The 23,746-nt window shown below is 42.5% G+C and overlaps 1 protein-coding gene across 2 annotated transcripts; it reads right to left on the bottom strand.

Moving 5' to 3' along the window:
* Positions 1-1,779: 1,779 nt before the first annotated feature.
* Positions 1,780-8,757, bottom strand: LOC117082080 (arf-GAP with GTPase, ANK repeat and PH domain-containing protein 5-like). 2 transcript variants are annotated; one of them, XM_033208591.1, is made up of 4 exons: positions 6,938-8,757; positions 6,498-6,566; positions 4,148-4,216; positions 1,780-2,198 (listed from the first exon to the last, which is right to left on the bottom strand). In XM_033208591.1, exons 1-4 carry the CDS (start codon positions 7,158-7,160, stop codon positions 2,140-2,142), a joined length of 420 nt encoding a protein of 139 aa, XP_033064482.1. In that variant the 5' UTR covers positions 7,161-8,757; the 3' UTR covers positions 1,780-2,139. The 2 variants fall into 2 exon arrangements, with proteins under 2 accessions (XP_033064482.1, XP_033064483.1); XM_033208592.1 differs by lacking the exon at positions 6,498-6,566.
* Between the last annotated feature and the right edge of the window lie 14,989 nt (positions 8,758-23,746).

Consider the following 23,746-nt stretch of genomic DNA (forward strand, 5'->3'; position numbering starts at 1 on the left):
GTGAACTCCAACTTCCTTCGCTAACTCTGCTTTTGGAAAGCAAGTGGCCATGCTTTTACTTCCCAGGCAGAAAACTGGGAGATCCTTCTCAGAAGAAACTGAAATGTCTCGAGTAAAGATCCCCAGATAATACACTGAGGTCCCCCAGATGAAAAGCTAGTTTGGCTTCCAAACCTCACGCTGAGTGCTCTCAGCTAACAGAAGTCCTGCTTCCAAATAAAGCAGGCCAGGGACCACCACACATTGGAGGGAAGCCTCCAACAACAGAAATCAAAGCGACAGAAAAAAGGAATTCATGGGAGCAGTCAAAACCAGGAGCAAAACTTAACCAAAAAAATCTTAAAACAATCTCAAAAATATAAAATTCAATAGAAACAGTAGAGGATAAAGTCACAGAATATCCCAGAACTAGAATAAAAGGACACACTGAAAAAAATAGAAGGGGAAAAATTAAAAACCAATGCAGGTGTACTGGTCTCAGCAGCCTAGCATCTGAATAACGAGACTATCAGTAAAAAAGTAACAGAGAAAATAAAAAAAAAAAATTCTCAAGAAGAGATAGTCTCAGGTTTAGTAGCCTCAATAAAATGAAAAGATCCCCACCAAGCTGTTATTATAAAATTTCAGAACCTCAGAGAGAGAGAAGATGCTAAAAAGCTTCCACAGCTACCTAAAACCTGGGTGTAAATAGTGTATCACACACTGGCAATAGATTCAAGAACAACACTGTGATGACAGCACAACTGCAAAATGTCTTCAGAACCATAAAATTTAGATTCAACCTAGAGGTGGTCCTTTCTATCAAAGAGGAATGATTTTAAGACTGGCCAGCTCTCTAAACATCTCCACCCAGGAAAGTGTGTTCAAGTACAACTAGAGAGGATCACAGGACAGAAGGAAACACAGAATCTAGGATTCAGGTGATCCCACACAAGACAGCAGTTATGTGAGATCCCAAAAGACTTTAAGGAGATAGCACAGAAAAGCAGACATCGAGCATATCTAGGGAAAGCCACTCCATACTGAACTAGGATGACAAAAGGCCGAAGAAAGTTGCTCCTCCCAACACACCACAAAAGAACAGATGTGTTTTCGCAGACAGAAGTATCTTTGAAAGGCCTGGATGTGCTAAAGCTACAAACACTGGGGGAAAACAGCTATTAGAAAATAAGCAAAGGATATAGTCAGAAATTAGCTTCATGCTAAAAAATAATGGATGTGAAAGCAAACAGACCACCCAGAGGCTCCTTACTATGTTTGGATGGATAAAGTAACATCGGCTAGGAAAAAAGAGAAGACCCAGGAGAATTGCAGAAGTGCTCAGATTTCAGAACTATTTCAGAGACAGGATGAAGGACGCGTAATGCGGAGGCACAGTGAAAACACCACATGACTTAGCAGTGAATAATGTTTGCAGAGTCACAATCATGTAAATATTACTGATTTAATGAAAAAGTGTGCTACTATTGGAAGAAACAGAGGGAGGAACATAAGACTATGGTGTAGCGAGGAAGGTATGCTTTCACCTGCTGTGATAGAAAGTCAGTAGACTGCACTGGCAATTAACTTAGCTCTTCTATTTTTGTTATTGCATTAAAAATAAGATTAAATATTTCAGGCAATTTTTTTTGAAACAGGGTTTCACTCTCTCACCCAGGCTGGAGTGCAGTGGTGTGATCTCAGCTCACTGCAACCTCCACCTCCTGGGTTCAAGTGATTTTCCTGCCTCAGCCTCCTGAGTAGCTGAGATTCCAGGCATGAGCCACCAGGCCCGCTAATCTTGTATTTTTAGTAGAGATAGAATTTCGCCATGTTGGTCAGGGCTGTTTCGAACTCCTGACCTCAGATGATCCACTCACCTCAGCCTCCTAAAGTGCTGGGATTACAGGCATGAGCCAGGATGCCCAGCCTTAAGGCAGATGTTTTTACCACAACCAGACTACTGAAATTCAACTTAAATATCAGAAATCCTTAAAAGGACACACTAAGGTAAAGACTTTTCTGGATACATTTAATACTTAGGAAAATAGAAGAGATTTAGAAAATCCACAGAAAGGGGTCCATGCTATCGCCACTGGGTCCACATTGTAATTTAAAGAAATCAAGAGAGACACACTTTTATGTCAAACTATCAATTTCTTAACTATTTGACTGTTTACTTACGTGGTTTGTACAGTTGCTTCTTCTTATTTCTATAACTAAGAATAAAAAAGAACAACTGATCACTTCTGATACAAATGCCATAAAATAAAAGTAGTTCTTAACATCTTACTGATTACTCCTATGTAAAATGAGACAAAATTCCATTTAAAAAATTATTTTCAATAATTTGTAACTTATCTGGCACGATTAATTTCATAAAGTTTCTATAATATACAAATGAAAGTTTCTATTTCATAAAGTTATATTACACAAAAATGAAAAAATCCTCATGTACAAAAGAAAAGGGCAAAAAAATTAACTGTTGCATATAGGAGCCATGATCCATTAGTATTCTCTCATTCTGCATTTACACATAGCTTACTTTAATTATCAGAAGCTAAGAGCTAACAGCTCTAAGAACTGCTTCCTGACCAGGCACCTATCTCTAGATGCAACAGAATCCCTGTAAGCATCTTGAACCACACTTAGTGGTTACCTACTAATATGTCACTAAAAGCAAAACAAAACATGGGTCTTTACACAACTGGAAAGTAATCTCATGTTAACATGTGACCCTTAATGTTGAAGAGAGGGCCTAGTGGATGTTTGGGTAATGGCGGTGGATTCCCTATAAATGGATTGGTCCCATTCCCACGGTAATAAGCAAATTCTCATTATGGTAGTTTAAAAGAGTGTGGTACCAGCCAGGTGCGGTGGCTCAAGCCTGTAATTCCAGCACTTTGGGAGGCTGAAGCGGGTAGACCACCTGAGGTCAGGAGTTTGAGACCAGCCTGGTCAACATGGTAAAACCCCGACGCTACCAAAAATACAAAAACTAGCCAGGTGTTGTGGCGCCCGCCTATAGTCCCACCTACTCAGGAGGCTAAGGCAGGAGAATTACTTGAACCTGGGAGGTGGAGGTTGTAGTGAGCCGAGATCACGCCATTGCACTCCAGCCTGGGCAACGGCGAGAGACTCCATAAAAAAAAGAAAAAGAAAAAAAAAAAAAACAGTGTGCTACCTTCCCCCTCCCCTCTCTCCTCCCACTTTCACCATGTGGAACCACTTGCTTCCCCTTTGCCTTCTATCATGATTGTAAGCTTGCTGAGGCCTTTACCAGCAGCAGATGTTGAAGCCATGTTTGTACAGCCTGAAGATCTATGAGCCGATTAAACCTCTTTTTGTTATAAATTACCCAGCCTTAGGTATCTCTTTACAGTAATGTAAAAAAAGAACACAAATTCTAACCAGAAATAACTGATTCACAATTGGCAAAGTCTACCCAAACTATAAAAACAAAGGTTACAAACTCCCATGTTTCACTGTATTGCATTACTTCACATATTATTATAGAACCCTCACTTGTATTCTTGCTGTTTAAGTCAACTGGAAACTTGGCTGTGTATGGTTTTTTAGCAAATAAATGAGGATTTAGCATAATATTAAGGAAAATAAGCAGGAGTAGGGCATGTTTAAATTGACATTACATCAAATGAAAAGGTTAATAACTTAAAGTTTTGAGTAGCATGAACTTGGATGTGGTAAATGAATGTGGTCAGAGGACTGTGTGAGAGGAGGCCCAAATCACAGATTCAATCCCCGATGATAAACAGCTATGTTTTTTAATTTGTTTAAATGAAAACCAAGCTGAAGCCTAAGTTCTATCATTCATCTTTAAAACGTACTCTTTGGAGCAAGGGAAAAGGGACCAAGAATTATGAATAAAGAGAAATCCATGACTCCTCCATCACATGACAAATTAATTGTGTTGATAAAAAGATGGCAAAATGCATAACAAAATGCATAAACAAAAAGTTTACATGTTTTCATTAAAACAATAACAACGAAAGGAAAGTATATCACATGTTAAAATAAGACAAGTGAATATGTGAACAGTTGAAAAATTTAAACCAATATGAGTTTTTCTAAATACCTCCTATATTACACCTGATCAAACAAGAGTTTGTACTGTTTCTCTTGGTGGAAAAAACAACCAAACTCTCACCATCTGTTTGAGAGTTCCTCTGGAATATTGTGCTTGCCTCTGGATTGGCAGGAGGGTTAAACTCCAAAGCTATATGTATAGAGGGAGAAAAGAAAAAAAGAGGTAATCATTTATAAAAATTTATCAATTCGTTTATTCAACTGCTGCATTTAGGCTATTTCACTACATCTATTTGTATTCTTATCCATCGAAATGAATGTATAGACATAAGATAGAGCCAGGCAAGACCGCACATGCTTATAGTCCCAGCTACTCAGGAGGCTGAGATGGGAAAATCACTTGAACCCAGGTCAGGAATTTGAGGCCAGCATGTGTAACATAGTGACACCCTCCTTTATTTAAAAAAAAAAAAAATGAACAGATAAATGTCGGCTTTGAGTTGTGTAAAATCAACTTTGCATAAAATAAATCAAGATATCAGTAAGTTTTAAAAGACAGGTCTATCTTATAGGCAAAATATAAGATGTATTCTAGAGGTTTTTTTAATTTTTAAAAGTAAATTCAGCATATCTGTCACTTTCATGTCATTCTGAGGACACAGAACCTCAATTTTGTTGAGCAGCTGTCTTCCACAGTCATGTGATATCTGTAAGTCTTCATTTCTTCATTAGCAATACATAGGGAGATACATAGACCTTATTTGTATTGGAAAGGGCCAAGTGAGACACACATAAACTGTGTTGTAATCCTAAAGAATGACAATAAAGAGTCATTTGGGGGCTCTCATCCAACACTACCCATCTACTAACTGGTGTGTAACATCACTCAGAGGCTTTCCTTACATCACTGAACAGAGTATAAGTTTACACAAGTACTTACATGCTTTGTGTATAAAGGTATAATCAATGAATTCACATATTGGTTTATTCTAAAGCAATCCTTAAATATCTTGAAAAGTGAGGACAGTACTTATAAGTCACAAAGTCACACTCATCAGGTGTCATAATTATCCTACCTCTTAAAAAATTAAGAGCCCAACCGAAGTTTAAATAGAAGAGCTACAAGACATTTCCTCTACAGTAATGAAATCTCTGGCATTTAAATGAAAAAAATAAGCCAACTGGATTTCATATCTTTATGATGCAATGCTTTCTATTTTGAACATTTTAGTTTTTATTCAGGAATCATATTATTACCCAGAATTACTTTTACTTAGATTCATCTCTTTGCAAGATTTTAGAGGCAAGCCAACTAATTGTTTTCTCTTTTCCACCCCCTCCATCCCCCACCTCTCCCAGCAATGTAGAGACTTAAAAATCTCCAACTTTCTTCCTTTTTTTTTTTTTCTGAGACGGTGTCTCGCTCTGTCACCCAGGCTGGAGTGCGTTGGTGCGATCTCTGCTCACTGCAACCTCTGCCTCCCGGGTTCAAGCAATTCCCCTGCCTCAGCCTCATGAGTAGGAGGAACTACAGGCATGCACCACCACACCCAGCTAATTTTTGTATTTTTTTAGTAGAGATGGGGTTTCACCATGTTGGCCAGGCTGGTCTCAAACTCCTGACCTCAGGTGATCCGTCCGCCTTGGCCTCCCAAAGTGCTGGGATTGCAGGAGTGAGCCACCATACCTGGCCAAAACTCGGACTTTCCTATCTTTGAACAAGATGCTATTGTCAGGAGGGGAAAGGACAAAGAGGGAGCCACAGCAACAAACACTCTTACAGGGAAGGTCGGAGACTTTAACCTGCAATCTTTACATTACATATTAGAAGTCTACACTGACGTTTCATGTCTTGATAGTTTTGACCATGAACCAATCCCCACCTCTCTTGTAGAATAAGGAGGTAAATAAAGTCTGTTAAGTCACCAGAATAAATCTGGAGACACATTTTGTGTTAAAGTAAGAATTTTAAAGTCATCAGAGCCTCATGGGTAAACTCCTTTGACAAACCACCCCCTACCCCAACACAACCATTTTTCTGCAGTCCTGGCCGTGACGTTTCACACCTTTCACAATTATTTTAAGCACCCTCCTTTTATTTCCTCCTCCTGTGTTCAAATTACAGTTAGAAGAAACTAAGCAGCTTCTATCAAGGTGATTTAAAGCAGCCCATTAAGAATGCCATACAGCCTCTCGCATGGCAACCTCCATTCTGATTTTAAATAAGAAATCCCCAAATATCTGAATATGAACTGTCCTGAGATTTAGCTACTTTAACAAAGGAAACAATTAGGCACTTAGCTGGTTCCTTCACTTAGGTACCATCTGGACAGGTACAAAGAAAAAATAAGATGGCTGCTGGAAAGTTGGGATATTTGAGTTTTTATTGAGAAAAGGAAGCGAATAGTCCAAAGAAGCCTCAACAAAGTCCCACAGGATGATACACAGAGACACAGACAATGTTGTCTCACCATCTGTTTGACAGTTCCCATGGAATATTGTGCTTGCCTCTGGATTGGCAGAAGGGTTAAACTCCAAAGCTATATGTATAGAGGGAGAAAAGAAAAAAGATGTAATCATTTATAAAAATTTATCAACTCATTTATTTGACTGCTGCTTATTCAACAGGAAGAGCCATAAATAAATGGTCCCATGGCAGCCTGGGAGAATGAGACGAGAGAGCAAGAACTGGGCGATTGGGAGGGGAGGCGAAAAGAAACTGACTGGACTCGGTGGGGAAAGACTAAGGGGTGGGAATGCAAGGCAAAGCCAGCTTTTGTTCCTGGCCAGCCCTGGGTAAGCTGGCTACAGGCAGAAAGGAACTCAAAGTGGGCAATGCCTCCCAGGGGACCTTGGGGACAGCAGCAGCCAGAGGCAAGCCGAGGGCAGATGGCACCCATCACCTCCTTACCTTCAGGCATCTCCCGGTCATGGACGTGGTGCATGTGGAGGTCCTCACCAACCTCAACAGTCACCTCAGCAGGCTGCACAGCAGCAGCCATAGGCGCTCCTGCCATCCCGTCCCCAGCTGCTGCCTCATAGATGTCAGACTCAGAGGGACACACTGACCCCTGCGGCTGGTCAAACTCGGAGCTGTCCTTGGGACACACACAACAGGTCAGTATGTTCCCCATGGGGCACCTCTACTCCTGTCTGCCACGACCTGTGCCTCTGCTCACAACTTTAGCCACGCACTCCTGCTGCCCTAGGCTGAGGCTATGCTGCACTTGCAGAGATGGTCTTGCCCGCTGCTCGCCTGACTACCTCACAGCCTGGTCCTGGCCCCGGCTGGGGCTGCGGGCCAAGGCCCGTGCCCTGCTGAATCCCTTGAGCTGACTTGTCTGGGAGGGTGAAGACCTGCCGGCTTATTCAATAGGTTGTGAACCCAACAAGCGCTGAGAGACACAACTGCCTGAAGAGAGAACAGAGGGAGCTCTTCCTCCTTCTGTAGTCACCTACAGACTGAAGCCCACTGGCCTAGGTGGGAGCACAGGCATGTGGCACACAATGCCCCACCCCACACTTCACAATGCCCTCCCTGACAGCTCACAGTGCCCCACCCTGGTTGCCGCCCCTCCCCAACAGCTCAGAATGCCCCTGCCTGGGCTGCCCCGCCCTGTGGCTTATGATGCTGCTGCTCTCCTGGCCCCTCCTGCAGTGCCAGGTGGACTAAGGTTTTCATTCATCACCAGCTTCCTGAGCTTTTTAGTCCTAAGAAAAGCACAGGGTAGTTCGTTACTTGAAGCCATCTTCCTCTATGAGTTCTACACAAAGCCTCAGTAGAGTGGGTCCCATTAGCAACCAAGTTGAACAACTTTTATTTGCTGTCTGAATGTAGATACACCTGAATTGCTGACTGCTTTTGTAACAAAACACTCCTCCCCTGTCTTCCAATGAGTGGTCATTTTTGTATACAACTTGACCACAGCAATCCCTGGGGCCCTAGCTTACTCTCAATAAAGAGTTATGGCTGTGTGTCTTGAATGACACCTTAGGACCCATCCTGCCTCCACCTCCTTCTCCATAAAATAGAAACCTAACATGTCCCTCCAAGCTTTGAAAGGCTAAAACTTAACAACTCTGTTTTCTCCCCGCTATTTCCTCCTTCCATGGCAAGTACTTTCAGATTTTCTTTCTTTTACTAACAAAGCACTAAGCATGATTTTGTCATACAAAATCGAGAGCCATAAAGTGGGTTACCACAGTCCTAATTCAATAAAGATGAATATTTGACATGTGGCAAGTAGTGTGTGCCTCACAGTGTCCCCACTGTTATGCTCATTTAACCCTCAGAAACAATCTCATTTTATGAAGGAGTTGAGATGGAAAAGGAAACCTCCCCAAGGTCACATGACTGCTAAGGGTGGGGCCACAATTTGATCACAGGTAGTCTGAATTCCCCAATTTCTCAAGCATGATTATCAGAAATTATATCAGTCTGTTTTCACACTGATATAAAGAAATACCTGAGGCTGGGTAATTTATAAAGGCAAGAGGTTTAATTGACTCACAGTTTCACATGGCTGGAGGGGCTCAGGAAACTTACAATCATGGCAGAAGGGGAACCAGGTCTGACTAACATGGTGACTGCACCGAATGTGAACATGTGAAGGAGCAACTGTCAAACATGTATAAAACCATCAGATCTCAGCTGCGTACGGTGGCTCACACCTGTAACCCTAGCACTTTGGGAGGCCAAGGCAGGTGGATCAACTGAGGTCAGGAGTTCGAGACCAGCCTAGCTAACGTAGTGAAATCCCATCTCTACTAAAAATACTAAAATTAGCTGGGTGTGGTGATGCATGCTTGTATTCCCAGCTACTCAGGAAGCTGAGGCAGAAGAATCACTGGAACCCAGGAGGCAGAGGCTGCAGTCAGCCAAGATCATGCCATGGCACTCCAGCCTGGGCAACAGAGCAAGACTCCATCCCAAAAAAAACAAACCAAAACACTGTTAAGATCTCATGAGGACTCACTGAATATCACAAGAACAGCATCAGGAAAACTGCCCCAATGATCCAATCACCTCCCCCCAAGCCCCTCCCTCAACACATGAGGATTATGGGGATTACAATTCATGATGAGATTTGGGTGGGGACATGGCCAAACCATATCAGAAAGTACGGGTAGGAGTCAAGCTTGGACAGGAAGTGGCATTGTAGATTATTATTATTTTTTGAGATGAAGTTTTGCTCTTGTTGCCCAATGAAATTGTTTCTCTAGTTTCATTTTCAGATTATATCTTGCAGATGTATAGAATACAATTGATAAATGATTCTGGCTATTAACCTTTTATGCTTCAACCTTGCTGAACATAATTTTTTTTTTTTTTTTGTAACGGAGTTTCACTCTTGTTGCACAGGCTGGAGTGCAATGGAGCAATCTTGGATCATCACAACCTCCGCCTCGTGGGCTCAAGTGATTCTCCTGCCTCAGCCTCCCAAGTAACTGGGATTACAGGCATATGCCACCATGCCCGGCTAATTTTGCATTTTTAGTAGAGACAGGGTTTCTCCATGTTGGTCAGGCTGGTCTCAAACTCCAGTCCTCAGGAGATCTGCCCACCTCAGCCTCCCAAAGTGCTGGGACTACAGGCATGAGCCACCGCGCCCAGCCAGATTAGTATATTTTTAAAACAACATTTTTTTTTTTTTAGACAGAGTCTCACTCTGTTGCGCAGGCAGTGACGCAATCCTGGCTCACTGCAATTTCTGCCTCCCGGGCTCAAGTGATTCTCATTCAAGTGCCTCAGCTTCCCAAGTAGCTGGGATTACAGGAGCCCGCCACCATGCTCAGCTAACGTCTGTATTTTTAGTAGAGATGGGTTTCACCATGTTGGTCAGGCTGATATTGAACTCCTGACCTCAGGTGATCCAGCTGCCTTGGCCTCCCAAAGTGCTGGGATTACAGGCATGAGCCACCACTCCCAGACAGAAGAACATTTTTTTAATATGGATTTTAAAATGCCTCCCCTTCATTCAACATTGATTAAGTCCCTTCTACATGCCAGGCACTGTATGTGTGAAATAGTCCCAACTCTCAATGAGTGTAGGCAAATACACAAACAAAGGCTTAAGGAGTTCCGTTTTCTGAGACCACACTGCTGGACAGCATATGAACCTGGGATGCAAATCCACCTCTATTTGACCTCAAATTTGATGCTGGGGTGGTTTTAATTTTATTCTGGGAATTTCAGTCATTGAACCATAAAAAGGTGAAAAGTCTCTGTGACTTGTGTGTGTAGCGATCTGTATAATAAGGAAGAACTGAAGGAAGCTACCAGACCAATTAAGAGACTTTATCTAAAGGCAGAGTAATGCTAAGGGCAGTGGCAGTGACAAAAGTGGAGGAAAAAGTCTGTGATCATTTGGGAGACAGAATAGGAAGTGCTTGGTCATGAGATGTGAAAGAAAAGGGGAAGCAGAGGAAAAACAGACCTGCTCAGGTTCTGCTGGTGAAGACTCGGTACGTAGTGGTGCCTTCCTCCTGGCAGAGAATGTAGGAGGAGAAATGGGTAAGGAGGAAAAGATAGTTTTTTACTCTCAGTGTCACATTAAAATGGAACCCTCTGATCAAAAGTGAATATAGGCTGGGCGCGGTGCCTCACGCCTGTAATCCCAGCACTTTGGGAGGCTGAGGTGGGTGGATCATTTGAGGTCAGTAGTTGGATACCAGCCCAGCCAACATGGTGAAACCCCATCTACTAAAAAAGTACAAAAATCAGTTGGGTGTGGTGGTGGGTGCCTTGGGAGGTTGAGGCAGGAAAATCACTTGAATTTGGGAGTTGAAGGTTGGAATGAGCAGAGATCCACCACTGCACTCCAGCCCGGGTGACAGAGTGAGACTTAATCTCAAAAAAAAAAAAAAGTTGAATATAAATTTCTGTAGTCTAAGTCCATTTGTGACATCCCAACATGTTTTCAAAAGTAACACACATACTAAATCAAGCCATCAAGAGTAACTGGGGAAATTTCCTAAAATTTACATGCTAACAATATCACCATTTTTCATTTATTACTTTCACTGAGCAACTTTGAATCTATGGTTACAGCAAATGAGGCATCTTGTATAAAATAAAGCTAATACATGAAACAAAACATTTAAAATTCTATTGTTCTCAGAGAATGGAGGAAGCAACTGAAGCCATGGGTGTGGAGGTGATTGGCTTGAGAAGTTGTGTACAGTAAGGAGAAGTGGGAAGAAAGAAGATCTGGAGAATAGGGCGATTTACACGGCATTAAGTGAAGCCTGCAAAAGTGAGCACTGGGAGTCAAGAGACCTGCGTACGAATCAGGAATGGCTGCTCCTGTGAGTTGTTAGAAAGGAGATGATGCCTTCTTTTCATTTCTATAACAGCAGCACCTAGCACAGTGCCTGTTCAATAGGTACTCAGCATGTATTATCCCAATGCACAGAGTCAAATTTTGCCAAGGGGGCAGGAAAGCTACAAATCAGCTATGGCAACTTAGTGATTGGTCTTGTGTGTGTGAGTGAGCTGGGTGTCAGGCACTGGGTAGTGAACTGGAGGTGAGACAACAATGACATAAACTCAGGGCTTCTCTTCCCAAGTACTTGGCTGAGAAGGGAGATGTAGTAATAAAGGGAGATACGCAGTAAAGAAAGCCATTTATTCCAAGATTCAACAAAAGCGTGAGTATACTTCCATGTTAAAGGGAGACAGCCAACACAGAAAACCCATTTTTGAGGTTAGAAGAGAAAGAAGAACGAATGCACAAGGGCCCCAAAAGGCACACGTGCATGCAATCCGATCAGGGACAGATTAGCTTTGTATGCCTACAAAAGCAAGAAGGGAGAAAGGACCATGTGACTCTAGGGATATTTCTGGTAGAGGAAAGGTTTAGGAAAAGATCTTTTGATGACTTTTATTTTAACAGACTTAAAAAAAAAAAAAAAACTACTGTGGAAAAAAGGACATTACGTACAGAAAAGTCTACACTTCTTGATACAACTAACTAAAAAAAAAGCCTGATACACTAAACAAAACCCAAATAATGTCTTCCCTAAAAGTGGGCAACTTGAAAAGCAATTTGAGCAAAAATCAAGGAGTTCAATTACAAATAAGCATATCAACAAAGTGAAAGATGGGTTTAATTTTTTCCACAAAAAGTTAAAAGAAATAACAGCAACTTTAGAGGAAGAGGAAAAAATTATTAATAAGAAAATTATATGCAATTGCAAAATGTGTGAATATTTACAAACTCTAACATATAACTACAAAACAGACCAGAAGAATAAGTATCATAGGAAGCAAAGGGTCATTTCAAAAATCAGAGAAGGAAGGATGATTCATATTTAATTTAATTCTGTGGAAAATATTTAAGTAATATTTGAGGACAAAAATCGGTGATATGTTGAAATGTGGGAAACCATAGCGGAAGGAAAAAGAATTCAAGAAAGCTCAGTTTCAGTAACCAATATCTAATAAAATCTTCAGGATCTAGAGGTTACAATCTGTGTTAATAGTGTCTGAAGACCTGGAAATGTCATTAGATACCATTTTGGACAATTCTTGTAGACTTGAGATGATGTCTACTTAAAGTTACAAAATAGTGCCTGTATTTCTGTATTCATTACAGAAAACAATTGGATATGGAAAGGAACTAGCATGCTGTGCCACAATGTCTAAAGAAAGATTAGGGAAATTTCAGCTTAAAGCAAGAATAATCACAATAAAATTTTACAATCCTTTGTAAGCATATATGAAAAACATACAGAAGTTTGTAATGATCTTTTCTTAAGCTAAGAGAACAGAAAAAATGAGAAAAATTAAATTATAAAATGAACCTTTGGTTTAGAGGTAAGAAACCTTTTATGACAGTCAGGAGATCAGGGTTGCACAGTGTATTATGTGAATGTTGTGACTCATTGGTTTCATCTTGGATATCATAACATTTTGTAAAAGTGATTTTTCATGAGAATTTTTTCAGGTGCCCTATAAAGTCCTGTCCCATGAGAAGCGAATAATAATCTTCCATATTCTTAAGATATCTTAATGGCATCTTTTACAGTCTTCCATTGTTTAGTTTAGGTAAACCTGGGAATCATGTTTGGGTATCGACTCATTCGAGTTCTTTACCCATCCCCATCATAAGTCAGGAAGGTCTTGGATATTTTCTGCTCTAGCAATTAATTCATCATTAATCCTGGAGTTATTTGCAATTCCAGTCATTTGTCCTACTTCACTTCCCGTAAGCATGATGAATTTAACCACCATTAACTCCTAAACCATATTAAATTTGTACATCTGATTTGACTTTGTGACCAAAGGTTCTATGTATATCCTGTAATTCTTGCCTAGTATGAAACTTACTTTCAGTAGAGATTGTATTTCTGCACTCATGCACCTATGCCACTTGCACTGTTATTGCTGGTAGGGCTTTCCAGGGGTCATGATAACCTCTTAGGTTCTCTGGAAGAGGGACATATTCTTCAGGATGACGTTGTAATATTTTGTTAGCTAAAATCGTCTATCTAAATGGATAGTTCCTAATGTCTTGAGTAATAAATCTGGTACTTTTTATTTTTCTTCGCTCTTCGAGTTGATGTGGCCAATTCCTGAGGTTGGATAATCAGGCCAGTATCAGACTGGTCTTTGCCAGAACTTTTTGCCTAATACATTTCCCTACTGCTTTCTACAGGTCACTGGATGTTAATATGGGTTCTGGAATGCAATTTTTAAAAATGTCTTGTGAATGACTTGCAACATGGTCATTTAATTTTCAAATATAATTTGCAAGTGAAATGTGTAGGACTCCAATAAGGCACAATGACCTAGATCCTGGGTATGATCCCCTCCAAAGAGGCAAATAGTGAATTGAGCAAGCTCACTCATGTCTGCTTACACCAGTCACTTCTGAACTGCTCAATGGCAGGCAGGGGAATGACCTCTGGTTGGCAGATGTCCACTCACTATGACCCTGGATTGGACATATAGTTACCTTGAGTCAGGTCACTCATGTGTATTGGACTGTACCTTGGAGACACACTCATTAGTGACTGTTAAGGTACCTGAGTTATTAGGTGCTTGTAGACTATGCCCACTGACATGTGCATTAGGCACAAAAGCTCCCTAGCTGTGCTGACACTGACTGAAGCTGTGAGGTTTCACAATGACACATCAGCCAAATACAGATGCTCAGATTTACCATTTATCAAGAGGTCTTCACACTATCAATTATACAATTATCATTCTACACACAGGAGTGACAAAGGGAGTAAAAAACCACAGCCATGGCTCGGGAGACCAGTGAATCTCCAGAAGAGTCCAGTGAGTCCAGAAGCCCTTTGGATGCTGGTCAGAGGCTCCTTTTGGGCAGAGATCACAGCAGTAGCCAACAGATCTGGAGAAGTCCTTAGAGTTCTCATGGACAAAGCTTCTGAAGGCAACTTACACAAGACCTTGTCTTTGCTGGTTTTATGATCCTCTGCAGATGGCTCTATTCTCATTATCTCAGCCATCTTTCACTTCCTATCAGTTCATTTCAGGTCTCTCATGATCCCAGGCAGCAGTAGTTGTTATCACTTCAGTTCATTCATATATGTTTAACTCCTTGGGGATGGGGGGACAACTTCACTGTGGACTTAATTCTACTGGAGATGAGTGACCACATTTTAAGACAACAGGATCACAAATTATCATATATCATCAGGGCAGACAATAGCTACCACCTGGGGCTGAAAGCAGGTAACTCCATTTATTCTGAAAACATTCTGTCTTGATTATGGTGCCAGTTGCTGCGAGGGACTTCCTTTCCACCACCTGTTTTTCACAGGGTTTGAGTCTGAACTGCGAATAGTCTACTGATTTCTGGGTGAAGGGACTGACTGCACCATCCTAGCCTGTCAGAGCACTTGCCCCAGTACTTCCACTTTAAGAGTTTTCCACCTTGTCCAGAACTACAGTCCATAATCCCCTCATTTTCTCTCTTAAGAGAATAAACAGGCCGGACATTGTGGCTCACACTTGTAATCCCAGCACTTTTGGGGGCCAAGGCGGGCAGATCATTTGAGGTCAGGAGTTCGAGACCAGCTTCACCTACATAGTGAAACCTCATCTCTACTAAAAAAGAAAAAACAAAAAAATTAGCCAGGCGTGGTGGTGGGCACCTATAATCCCAGCTACTTGGGAGGCTGAGGCAGGAGAATCGCTTGAACCCAGGAGGCAGAGGTTGCAGTGAGCCACGATAGTGCCACAGTGCTCCAGCCTGGGTGATAGAGCGACACTCTCTCTCAAAAAAAAAAAAAAAGAAAAGAAAAGAAAAAAAGAGAGAGAATAAACAACACATCTCATGTACACACCCACACCACTTTTACCCCAAATACCAAACACGAAAAAATCTAATCTGTCTCCTTCTACCTAAGCAATTTTAGATAGTCACTTTCTCATAATTAGCTTAAGCTCCCTGACTTGCTGCTCATCCTTTCTGTGGCAAAATCTCATCCCTGGATGAGTCCCATTTTGTGTTTACTCATTGACACCACTCAGCTGAACCAGAAAAAAATATCAAAAAGTGGTCAGAGATATCATCATACATTCAATTTACTTACATAAAAAATTGGCGCTAAATGTTTCCAGAAAGCAATAAAAGTTTTGTTTCTCCGGTGACATAATTTCTTCAGAAACCCAACATGTATAATCTATCTATGTTCTTCTAACGTTTATTCAACTTCTCTCATCTGACGTCTTGCCAAATCATTCAAGGAGAAAATATATCCCATTAGGCAAGAGCCGACCATATTCCCATCACCCGAGGAAAGCATATGCAGAGGATGCACCCACCTCCCCTTTCTCTGCTCATTATGTCAGAAAGAGTACCCCTCCTTTTGTCACAAGGCAAATCTGAGATAAAAGATTTAGATGGCCTGTAATTCCGGCACTTGGGGAGACCAATGCAGGCAGATTATTTGAGTCTAAGAGTTCAAAAGAAGCCGAAGCAACTTAGGGAAACTCCATCTCTCAAACAAATACAATTAGCCTAGCATGGTGGTGTGGTGGCACGTGCCTGTAGTCCCAGTTACTCAGGGTGGGGAGCACTGAGGTGGGAGGATCACCTGAGCCTGGAAGGTTGTGGCTGCAGTGAGCCGTGACCACACCACTGCACTCTAGCCAGGACAACAGAGTTCTAAACGGATCTTCTCTATTAAAAATAACCAAACAGGTGGCCATGAAGCTGAGGTGGCTGCAGTACACTCAATTCCTCCTTAAACAAACCAAAACTTGACTCAGTGTAAATAATAAAAGGAAACTTAAGCTTAACCAATCAGAAACCACCAACTAACATCTAACTAGAGACTTTCCACTGTAATGTTGCAAATGAGGCCACTGCTCCATTTTAACCAATCAAGTATTTCATTTTTCTTCCACATTCACCATATAAAATTCTCCCCCCACCATCCCTAAGCCTCTCTGTAGGACCTCTGAGCTGCTTGCAGTCTGGGGCTGCCTAGTTTATAAATTTCTGGATGCTCAAATATATTTTCTAATGTTTCAAAGTGTCTCTGGTGTAGGAGGTTGTTCGTGGAGTGACCCAAGAGTGTACAGGAATTGAGGGCATATGAGATCTCTGGACTCTGCACCCCATTTTGCTGTACACTCAAAATCACTCTAAAATAATATCTTTAAAAATCTATAACTATCATGTAGCCCTTTTCAAGTCTCCAATTGGTTGGAGCCAGTTCTATTAAAGCTCAGAAAACACTGGTTAATAAGCTAGTTCTGATCCAACTGGCAAGAAGAGGCAGGAAAGCCCCAGGCCAGGGAAGTATATTGCACATGCATGCACCAGGAAACTGGAGGAAGCTTGGAGGCCCTTTAGCCTGGTCCTGAGCCTGCTGAAACTGCAGTTACAGGCACAGATGCCTGGGACACCAATCTGAATCTGCCAACATCCAAGGCCACATGAGCACAAATGCGCAGTCTCCTCTGCCATTGGTAGCTAAGGATGTTAGGCCATAATTGGACTAGGATGGGAGATGAACTGAGAACAATAGACTCTGTAGGCTTTTGTTGTCTCTTCCCACCCCCAAGCAACAAGTGATGAACACACACACACACACACACACACACACACACCCAACAGTGACTAACAGGCTATCCCTCCAGGGGGGTTAGTGAGGGGATGGACTAGGGTGTGCTGAAGAACTCCACTTGGGCTCTGCACACCAGGGAAAATGACCATAAAACATCCCATCTTCACTGCTCAGAGGAGGTTAGATCTGCTGTGAGCTAGAAAGCCATGTGGGGGCAGCTGATGAGTCATCAAATAGGAGAAACCTGAGAGCCATGTGTTCCACAAGCCTCTGGTCCTTGTTCAGGCAGCAGGCACTGTGAGATGTGGCTCCTTGGCCCCTTCCAGCGACCATCTTGATTGCATGCTGCAGGGAAAGACACTGAAGCCCAAGAATGGGGTCTTGCTCACCACAGGATGACGGCTCAGTGCAGAACCGAGCTATGGCCCAGGAGGCAGAAGGTGGGGATGACCCAGGATGAGCTGGGGATCCAACTGAACATGCACTTACTAAGAAGCTGTGGGCTGCCAAGATGCCTTGGGACCCCAGTCTGGGTCTAGAACTGCAGTAAAACAGGCCACTGGAAAAAGTTCTTGGGAAGCCAACCCACTTTTGCTATCATCCACAGGCAAACAAACCAACCCCCGCCACTTCTCACTCCCTGTGAAAGCCACCTGCCCCTCTGACCGACCACAGCACAATGGTGTCACTCCCTAAGGCACAGGTAGACAAGGCATCCAGCCATGCACACTCCAGGGCCCACACATGTCCAGCATACACTGGTTCTTGTTGAGACTCCACTCTTCCAACTACAGACAAAAGCTCCCCACTCTCCTCAGCCACTCCCAACTGGAGGCCTGAAAACTTTCATGCACGCCGCTATGGTCTAAGCCACTTGTGGCAGTTTTGATTTTCATTTTCCTGATAATCAGTGATGTTGAGCACCTTTCCATATGCCTTTTCACCAGTTGGATGTCTTCTTTGGCTAAACGTCTACTCAAATCCATTGCCCCTCTATAAATCTGCTTTTTTGGGGGCTTCTTGATGTTTTTCTCTTCTTTTTTTTTCCTATTCATTTATACAAGTTCCTTAGGTATTTTGGATATTTGTTAAAATGATTTTCAATTCCACTGCCCAATTATAAATCTGCTCTTTTTTTTTTTTTTTCTTTTCTCTTTGAGACAGAGTTTCACTCTTGTTGCCCAGGCTGGAGTGCAATGGTGCAATCTCGGCTCACAGCAACCTCCACCTCCCAGGTTCAAGCGATTCTCCTGTCTCAGCCTCCCGAGTAGCTGGGATTACAGGCATGGGCCAACATGCCCTGCTAATTTTTGTATTTTTAATAGAGACAGGGTTTCTCCATGTTGGTCAGGCTGGTCTCGAACTCCCGGCCTCAGGTGATCCACCCACCTCAGCCTCCCAAAGTGTTGGGATTACAGGCGTGAGCCACTGTGCCTGGCCAATTATCCCTTTGTGTGTGTGTGTGTGTGTGTGTGTGTATGTGTGTGTGTGTGTGTGTGTTTGGGTGGGGGGGGGGAAGAACAGAGTCTTGTTCTTTCTGTCACCCAGGCTGGAGTGCACTGCTATGATCTCGGCTCACAGCAGCCTCCGCCTCCTAGGTTCCAGCGATTCTCCTGACTCAGCCTCCCGGGTAGCTAAAATTACAGGTGCATAACAGACGCCCAGCTAATTTTTGTATTTTTAGTAGAGATGAGGTTTCACCATCTTGGCCATGCTGGTCTCAAACTCCTGACCTCAGGTGATCCACTCGCCTCGGCCTCCCAAAGTGTTGGGATTACAGGCGGGAGCCACCACTCCTGGCCCCTTTTTGTGTTTTAACATCAGTCAACACTCGTATTTTAAAATAATAACAATGAATGGCAGTACCTTAGAACAAGGGAATTATACCTCTTCCTCTTGTCCTGATCCTAGTGCAGACATTTTGTCTATAAAATGTTATTCACAGATGAATTCATGAGAACATTACTGTGAATTTTAAATCCATATACAAGTCTATGCTCATTCATGAATATTTCAATAAAATAAAACTAATAGCAAAAAAGAATTCCAGGATTGAAGCAGTTTCAGAAAAAGGAGTTGGCAGTATGAAGTAAAATAGTAAAAAACTTTTTTGAAACAAAATGGGTATATTTTTGTCTATGACTTTTTTGAAAATGAATTTAACACACACACACATACACATATAAAGCAATAGAAGTGGCATTGTTTTCATACGAGTCTAGAATATTAAAATATATGTATAATGTGGTCAGCAAAATAATGGCCCCCTAAAGATGTCCACAGATTCCTAGAACCTTACATGAAAACGGTACATCATGCATGTGATTAAGGTAAAGACCTTGACATGAGGAGACTACCCTGGTGCTATGGAATGAACATTGTGTTCCATCAATGTTCATGTGCTAAAATCCTAACCCTCAAGGTGATGGTATTAGGAGGTTAAGCCTTACAGGAGACTCTGCCCTCATGACTGGGATTAGTACCCTTATTAAAGGCACAAGGGAGCTTGTTTGCTCCTCTCATCATGTGAAGACACAGCAAGAAGGAAGCCTCCAGGAGAAAGCAGATCTTCTCCAGACACCAAAACTGCAGGCACCTTGATCTTGCACTTCAGAGCCTCCAGGACTGTGAGAAACAAAGTTCTGTTGTTTATAAGCTGCCTGGTCTAGTGCATTTCCTTGTAGCAGCCTGTATGGATTAGCACAGTGGCCTCATGTGGATGATGACGGCATCTCCATTCAGGAATAAGTAAGCACATGAGTCCTTAACAGTGGAAGGAAGGGGGAAGGAAAGAGCCACAGAGACATGTGGCCATAGAAGAAGGGCCTATGGGATGCAAGGTTGCTAATGGTGAGAGTGGAGAAGAGCCCAAAGCCAAAAAACGCAGGCAGACTCCAGAGTGTGGAAAAGGCCAGAAAAAAGATCCCCTAGAGCCTCTAGAGATGAAGGTAGCCTTTCCACCACCTAGATTTTAGCCCAGGGAGATCCACATCAGACTCTGACATACAGGAGTGTAATAAATTTGTTTTATGTCCTGACATGGTGGTTTGTTGTAGCAGCAATGGACTACACACACACACACAAACACTCCCCTCTACACACACAGAACTACATACATCCTGCCCTTCAAAACTGAAGCAGATAAACTATACGTTAGCATTAACTTAGCTGGGTGTGGTGGTGCACGCCTGTAGTCCCAGCTACTCAGGAGGCTGAGAAGGAGGATCACTTGAGCCCAGGAGTTTAAGACCAGCCTGGGCAACACACTGAGGCCACATTTCAAAAACAAACAAAAAACACAACAAATCTTTGATTAAACTCATTTCCCAAATTTGAAGAGGAGACAATTATTAGATAAAGAGGAAAAAAGAGAAAGGCAGAGCTGCTGACTTCTGTGGTGGAAGCACAGGCACAGGCCCAAACACACTCCTGTCCTCCTGGCTTTCCTGTCCGTTCTCTAAGGGACACATGAACCTCTCAAACTGAACCACGGATCACAGACCCATACTCAGAATTTAATGCAGTTTTGTTCTATGATTTTTTATACATCTGTGTCCTTGTTTCTGCCTCCTGTTCTCAACTCCCTTACTCTAGTTAGAGAAAAAAAAGGCTATTACCAAATATGAGTACATCCTCATGTACTAATGCCAACTGATCACCAGCCGGTTTTCTTTTACAAAGTCATAAATCTTTAGGCTTTAACACAACTTCCAAAAAATAGAATGTTATTTTCCAGTTCATTAACACAAGTTCTATATTTAAAATGAAGACTTCACAAGCTGATTTAAATAACATATTAACCAAAATAGACTGGCCATGGTTCAAACTGACATTTTAATTAAATGTGATGATAGGTTGAGTAACCTAGCAGTACTCTAACATGACTTTTGGTTATGGCTTTTTCCATATTATGTTTAGGCTGAGGCATCCCTAAATGATTGAATTGTAATTCCCCTTCTTAAACATGAGATTTATCTTTAAAAAACAATTTATTTTCTTAAAATTTCAAGCTAATTCTCTAGTTCATGCATACATATCTCACTAGATATCAGCTGTATGTGTACACATATACACATAAGTATTTGTATACACATATTACAAAATTTTTTAAAAACTTACTAGTAGGGCATAACCATGAAGAAAAAGAGGCTTCGTGTACGGTGATGGAAACATAATTGCAGGACAAACACCAGGCTGCTGTGAGGGTGGTATTTACCGTTGCTGCTGTAAGACTTGGAAAAAAATTGGATAGTGGATATTTAATCCCCATAACAGAAAATTTAGGGTGCAGAAAACTTCCCACAATTTTTACAGAGAATATCAACAGAAAGGCATTCAATGCAGGGAATACACAGTGTTACAGTATACAAAAATAAGCAGGTGGATGGTTTAGATTTATGAGACAAGAGACAGAAATAGTAGATGATGTCATAATTCTTTTATGGAGTTATGAAAATTCTTCATTTTATATATGGTCAGATGCTTTCAAATGTCAACGAGAAAAATATTTAAAGGAAGAATCAAATCTAAGACATGGAGAGATCTTTATGAAAATGACTTTCAGGCCAGGCACGGTGGCTCACACCTGTAATCTCAGCACTTTGGGAGGCCGAGGCGGGCAGATCACGTCAGGGGATTGAGACCATCCTGGCCAACATGGTGAAACCCCGTTTCTACTAAAATACAAAAAATTAGCTGGGAGCAGTGGTGTGTGCCTGTAGTCCCAGCTACTCGGGAGGCTGAAATAAGAGAATCACTTGACCCAGGAGGCAGAGGTTGCAGTAAGCCGAGATAGTGCCACTGCGCTCCTGCCTGGTGACAGAGCGAGACTCCATCTCAAAAAAAAAAAAAAAAATTATCTTCATTCTGAGAAGGTATAATCATTTCATCAACACATTCTTGGGCACAACTATGCACACATGCACTTCTGCATTCACAAGCCATGCTGCGTGCACACACTGATGCCCCTAGATTCCTTTTTTGAAGAGATGGTGTCTTGGTCTGTCACCCAGGCTGGAGAGCAGTGTTAGGATCACAGTTCACTGCAGCCTCAAATTCCTGGGTTCAAGCGATCCTCCTACCTCAGGCTCCTGAGTAGCCTGACTACAGGAAGGAGCCACCATGCCCAGCCAATGTTTTCATTTTTTTGTAGAGATGAAATCTTGCTACGTTGCCCAGGCTGGTCTTGAACTCCTAGCCTCAAGGAACCCTCCTGCCTTGCCATCCCAATGTGCTGAGATTATAGGTGTGAACCACCGTGCCCAGCCACTGGATTCTTTATTAAGAAGAAAACTTGTTTGCTGACATGTAGGCAATGAATTGATAAATAGTAGTTCATAAATTAATAATTTGCAAATCAATATAAATGAGTTAACACAAAAATAACAGCACTAACTAATAAACAGTTTATGACTTCAAGTTTCTTTTTTTTCCTTTACAAGGTAGCTCTGACAGAGGCTACTACTTGTCCATTCCATGGAAAAATCAGACGGGGTTAAAATGTCAGAGGTACATTTATTAATACCTTGCTGCCTTTTGTGTAGCTTCCTCTCAGTACTTCACCAGTTGGGACTGACTCACCTCTCCAGCTAGGTTCAGGAGCCAGACAGGAGCACACAGAACTGGGAATCCAAAGCTATGTCTGACACTAAAATCAATGAAAACAGTGGGATCGGGTTCCAAGATGGCTGAATAGGAACAGCTCCAGGCTACAGCTTCCAACATGAGCAATGCAGAAGACGGGTGATTTCTGCATTTCCAACTGAGGTACCGAGTTCATCTCACTGGGGCATGTTGGAGAGTGGGTGCAGCCCACTGAGTGAGAGCCAAAGCAGGACAAGGCATTGCCTCACCTGGGAAGTAGAAGGGGTAAGGGAATTCCCTTTCCTAGCCAAGGGAGACCGTGACACACAGCACATGGAAAATTGGGTCACTCCCACCCTAATACTATGCTTTTCCAAGCGTCTTAGCAAATGGCACACCAGGAGATTATATCCCATGCCTGGTTCGGAGGGTCCCACGTCCACGGAGCCTCCCTCATTGCTAGCACAGCAGTCTGAGATCTAACTGCAAGGCAGCAGCAAGGCTGGGAGAGGGGTGCCCACCATTGCTGAGGCTTGAGTAGGTAAACAAAGCGGCCGGGAAGCTAGATCTGGGGGAAGCCCACCGGAGCTTAAGGAGGCCTGCCTGCCTCTGTAGACTCCACCTCTGGGAACAGAGCATAGCCAAACAAAAGGCAGCAGAAAACCTCTGCAGATTTAAAGGTCCCTGCCTGACAGCTTTTAAGGGAGTAGTGCTTCTCCCAGCATGGAGTTTGAGATCTGAGAACAGACAGACTGCCTCCTCAGGTGGATCCCTGACCCGTGAGTAGCCTAACTGGGAGGCACCCCCTAGTAGGGGCAGACTGACACCTCACAGGGCTGGGTACCCCTCTGAGATGAAGCTTCCAGAGGAATGATCAGGGAGCAACATTTGCTGTTCAGCAATATTCACTCTTCTGCAGTCTCCGCTGCTGATACCCAGGCAAACAGGGTATGCAGTGACCTCCAGCAAACTCCAACAGACCTGCAGCTGAGGGTCCTGTCAGAAAACTAACAAACAGAAAGGACATCCACACCAAAACCCCATCTGTATGCCACCATCATCAAAGACCAAAGGTAGATAAAACCAC

Source organism: Trachypithecus francoisi, unplaced genomic scaffold (assembly GCF_009764315.1).
Source record: "Trachypithecus francoisi isolate TF-2019V2 unplaced genomic scaffold, Tfra_2.0 Lachesis_group9, whole genome shotgun sequence".
NCBI lineage: Eukaryota > Metazoa > Chordata > Mammalia > Primates > Cercopithecidae > Trachypithecus > Trachypithecus francoisi.

Coding starts and splice junctions, on each gene's coding strand:
- LOC117082080 (XM_033208591.1), bottom strand. CDS start 7,160: ATGGGGAACATACTGACCTGTTGTGTGTGTCCCAAGGACAGCTCCGAG. Junction 4,217..6,497: donor TGGGAACTGTCAAACAGATG/GTGAGACAACAT, acceptor CTATACATATAG/CTTTGGAGTTTAACCCTCCT. Junction 2,199..4,147: donor GAGGAACTCTCAAACAGATG/GTGAGAGTTTGG, acceptor TTTTATTCTTAG/TTATAGAAATAAGAAGAAGC.